The 3,998-nt window shown below is 55.4% G+C and overlaps 1 protein-coding gene across 3 annotated transcripts in view; it reads right to left on the minus strand.

Annotated features, from left to right (window-relative positions):
* LOC111158569 (bromodomain adjacent to zinc finger domain 1A) overlaps nucleotides 1-3,330 on the minus strand; it is a 96,915-nt gene extending 93,585 nt beyond the window's left edge. The window contains exons 1-2 of one of the 3 annotated variants that reach the window (XM_022520699.1): nucleotides 3,222-3,330; nucleotides 2,564-2,734 (exon numbers count right to left, since the gene is read on the minus strand). In XM_022520699.1, coding sequence (XP_022376407.1) covers nucleotides 2,564-2,676 — 113 coding nt within the window. In that variant the 5' untranslated portion in view covers nucleotides 2,677-2,734; nucleotides 3,222-3,330. Of the gene's footprint in view, nucleotides 1-2,563; nucleotides 2,919-3,221 lie in introns of those variants that run through there. The other 2 variants (XM_022520707.1, XM_022520691.1) reach the window with 2 other exon arrangements.
* Between the last annotated feature and the right edge of the window lie 668 nt (nucleotides 3,331-3,998).

The raw sequence follows: 3,998 nt of genomic DNA on the forward strand, positions 1-3,998 counted from the left end.
CCCACATCGGGCTCCTTGCTCATCAGGGAGCCTGCTTCTTCCTCTGCCTCTGCCTGCCATTCTGTCTGCCTGTGCTTGCTCTCTCTCCCTCTCTCTCTCTGACATATAAATAAATAAAATCTTTAAAAAAAAAAAAAGAAATCAAAACCTGAGCAATTGGGTGAGCACAGTAGTCTTCACACCATTACAAAAGACAAATATTCATATAATGCACTTAAAGGGTAATCTTCAAACAAATTCACATAAACCAACTGGTGATTTAATGAATGAGTGAAAACAGAGGTTTCCTTCTCCAGACTTGTGCTAAGGGTCAGATTACCATAATACTAAGGATCACCATATACCATACACTATGAATGCAATTTTGGAAAGATGTCTCTGTAATCATCTAAGAGAGAGAAAGTAACCCAAAATTTAACACAATTAAATGTCAGTCTTCTTCCATTTTTGCCAATTCAAAGTCACAAAAATTAATACCTAAGAACACAACACGAGCAGCTCTGCTTTGTTCAGGGTAAATGATCAAATATCTTTGCTCCCAAACCAAATGCCTTTCCTGAACTGCTTGTAAATTGCAAAAACCCAAATACTTCAGCACAAACAACAAAAACCAAAAACCAGCTATTAAAATAAAAAATCTGTTAATAAGACTACAAAGGGCACAGTTCCTTAATATTAGTGGAAGGTAGTAGGTTTGGAATACCAAAAATCTCTTCCTCTATTTTGGCATTTCAGATATTTCAGATTTCTCCATTATTATATATATCATCCAGAACCAAAGTATACAAAAAATTTAATTCAAAAAGGACAGCCATATCCTGTTTCCTTCTAAAGCAAGAAAAGCCTCTCAAAAAGATAAGATTGCTTATATCAAAGTGGAAAAGTTAAGCCCATTTTCTATTTTGTTGGCATTCTTAAATGCTATTTTTAAAAATTGTTTTGGTATTACCAAGGATTTTAACTTAAAAAAAAAAAAAAAAAAAAGACGTCGTCGTTGTCAAGTTACCTAATCCAAATTCACTTAAGGAGTTACAAGAGTGAACTCTATTTGAGTAACAAAACAAGTCCGTACAGGAGCAGAGTTAAGATGTGCACTCCTATTTAAAAGCACAGTCTGCTGAAAACTTTTCCAGATATAACAAGTTTAGGTGTAACTCCTTCTGTGGAGCTGAAGAAAAAGAAGCCTTACTTTAAAAGCTCAAAGGAACGGACTTCTCTAACCTCACTGCTCCTATCTCGGACAGGTGCAGACTTTGCCTAAAGCCCTCCCTCGAGCAAGCCCCCAATCAGAAAAAGTGGCTCCTACACACAATTTATTTCGTTGCTCTAACATTTGGTTTCTAAGCCACAAAGGGATTCCTTACGAGCGGAGACGATAAAGCACAAGAAAAAGGGAGGATCAGGCTGTTTCCCCGATCGACCAATTCAGGTTCTCACTTGGAGATCCCGTTTCAACACCGATCTCTAAAACACCCCAGTGCTCGGTGTCACAAGACAAGGGGATCTCTGGGGACACACCAGGCGAGGCACTGAAAATTTAGCAGCCAAAACTACACACGCGGCAGCTCCGGGATTCTTATCAAAACAATAGCGAGTGGCACATGTCAGGCAGCCCACATGCGCAGCGGGATAAAAAGAGGAGACTGGCTGAGGCTGGAGTTGAACTTGTCTTAACCCCCTCCCCCAACAGCCACCGCCGCCCTTGGGGCCACGCGAAAGTGATAACTAAGGGCGCCGAGTGCCCCGCTCTCTCCCCCTTCTCCTCCCCCGCCCGCACCCCCGCCGGAGCCCGACTTCTTCCTCACCGAGATCTCCCGGAGGCGGAGACGCTGAGTTCTCCGGGGCCGGGAGTTAGTCACCGAGAAGAGGTGGTGACAGAGCACTCAGCTCGCGTCGCACACTGCGAGGCCTAGCCGCACGGGACGAGAGGCCGCCGCGGGAGGCTCTCGCGTCCCGGGCCCCCCCGCCCCCCGCCCGCCGGGGAGCCCCTTCCTTCCCCGAGTCTCAGCTCCGCTCCCTCCCTTCCTCTTCTCCCCTCCCCTGGGCAGCTCCGACGTCAGGCTCCACTCCCCACCGAGTAGGCCAGCCCAGCCCGGCCGTTTCCTGCCCCCGGGGGCGGGGATTCCCTCTCCGGGCCGGGGGACGGCGGCCCCGTGCCGCTGACCCGAGCGGGGATCCCCTCGGCCGCCGGGCGGGGATCCCGGAACTAGCCCCGGAGTGCGCGTGTGGCCGAGGCGGGGAGGGGCGAGCGGGGAGTTTCCGCTGCTCCGCGGCCCCGCGGCAGCCGCGGCTGGACGCGGTCCCCACGGCCGAACGAGGACCCCAGCTCCTTCGGCCCCGGCCCGCTCTCCCCACGCGCGCCACGGTCGGCCGCGCTGCCCAGGGACCCCGCGCCGTCCCCGGGTCGGGCTCGGGGTGGGGGGACGGAGAAACGCGGGCCCGCAGCCAGCCGTCACTTCCAAGTCGCCCCGCCAGAAGTCCCAGGCGAGGAAAAGGAGAGAGACAAAAGGACGCTGGGGAGGGGGTCCCCACACCCCCTCGCGCCCCCGCGCCCGGCCCTTACTCGTAGTGGCGGAAGATCTCGTTGGTGACTTTACAGTAGAAAACTTCCTCGTCCGGCCGCAGGTCCGCGGGCGGCTTCCGTCTCACAAACGGCTTTCGGTGTAGCAGCGGCATCTCCCGTGTGCCCGCGGGCTCACCCGCGCCCTCGGCCGCCCGCGTCGGCCCCGCTTCCCTATCAGAATTGGAGGGAAAGGAGAGCCGGTAAGGTGGGGAGCGCTCGGCGGCGGCGTGGGCCAGTCCGCGCACCGGGGGGGAGCTCCACCGCCTTTTGTGTGACTGACGCGCCCGCGGCCGCCGCCGGAGCGGAGGTCGCTCCTGCCGCTCTTGGGGTCTGGAGCCCGCGGGGCCGCCGCCTCTGCCCTCCCGGCGCGCCCCACCTCCGCACGCCCGGCGGCCCGCTCACAATGGGGCCGCACGCCCCGCCGCGGGCGGGCGGTGCGGGAACGGCGGCGGCCCCCTCCCCCAGCGCCGGCTCCCAGCCCGCCGCCGCCGCCGCCGCCGCCTCGGGCTCGCAACGTGCTTGGCGCGCAGCCGGCCGGCCCGACGCCGCGAGAGCTCGCTGCGGGCGGACCCCGGCGCCGCTCCGCTTTGTTCCCCCGCTCGCCTACACTCCCCGCCGGCGCCGGCCGGCTCCCGAGCGACCGCACGGAGCCCCTCACCTGCGAGCACGCCGGCTGCCACTTCTCCACCTTTTCAACTACAAAGGCAGAGCGGGGAGTCCCTGTCCTGCCGGGGGGTCGCCTCTCGCCGGCCCCACCGCGCCGCCGGCCGCCGCTGCTCCCGCTGCCACGGCCTGGCTCCGCGCGGGGGATCGCGTCCCACCGCCACTTCCCCGCCTCTCGGAGCTCCTGGGAAGTTTCTGATCTACTTTCGGCTCCGAAGGAGGAAGAGCTGCGGGGAGGAGCTTTTCACTTCTCGCTTCTACCTTTTTATTGGCTACTCGATGACTTTTACAGCCTGTCACTGATACAGGAAGAGACGGCGGAGAGCCTGGGAGAGCTACATTATTAATTAATGGAGCAACCCCTTGTGCAGAATCAGAAGCATCCTCCATGTTTGAGATTATCAGCCGAGAGATCTGGGGAAGGCGCTGGTGTTTCGTAAACACATGGCTAACAAAGTAAAGCCTTCATCTTCAAGTCTGGCACCATCGCTGGGTTTCACGGTGGGGAAAGGATTCCAATTAAGACTGAACTTTTATTTTAAAGATGGGAAGGGAAATGAGGAATAAAAAATAGAAAGTATTTTGGTATTTTCCTCCAAATTAGAACTTTCATGTCGAAAAAATACTTTGCTTGGGTAAACATCCTCCTTGAAGAGAAAATACCTTTCTTGACAGCAGTTCTCGCTAACATTTAAAGAGGGCAAGTCAGTCAAAGACTTAGCAGAGGAAAAGACCAACAAAGTAGGTTAGAAAATGTCATCATGCCTATAGG

The sequence above is a fragment of the Enhydra lutris genome, unplaced genomic scaffold (genome assembly GCF_002288905.1).
Source record: "Enhydra lutris kenyoni isolate GAN:26980312 unplaced genomic scaffold, ASM228890v2 scaffoldscaffold4, whole genome shotgun sequence".
NCBI lineage: Eukaryota > Metazoa > Chordata > Mammalia > Carnivora > Mustelidae > Enhydra > Enhydra lutris.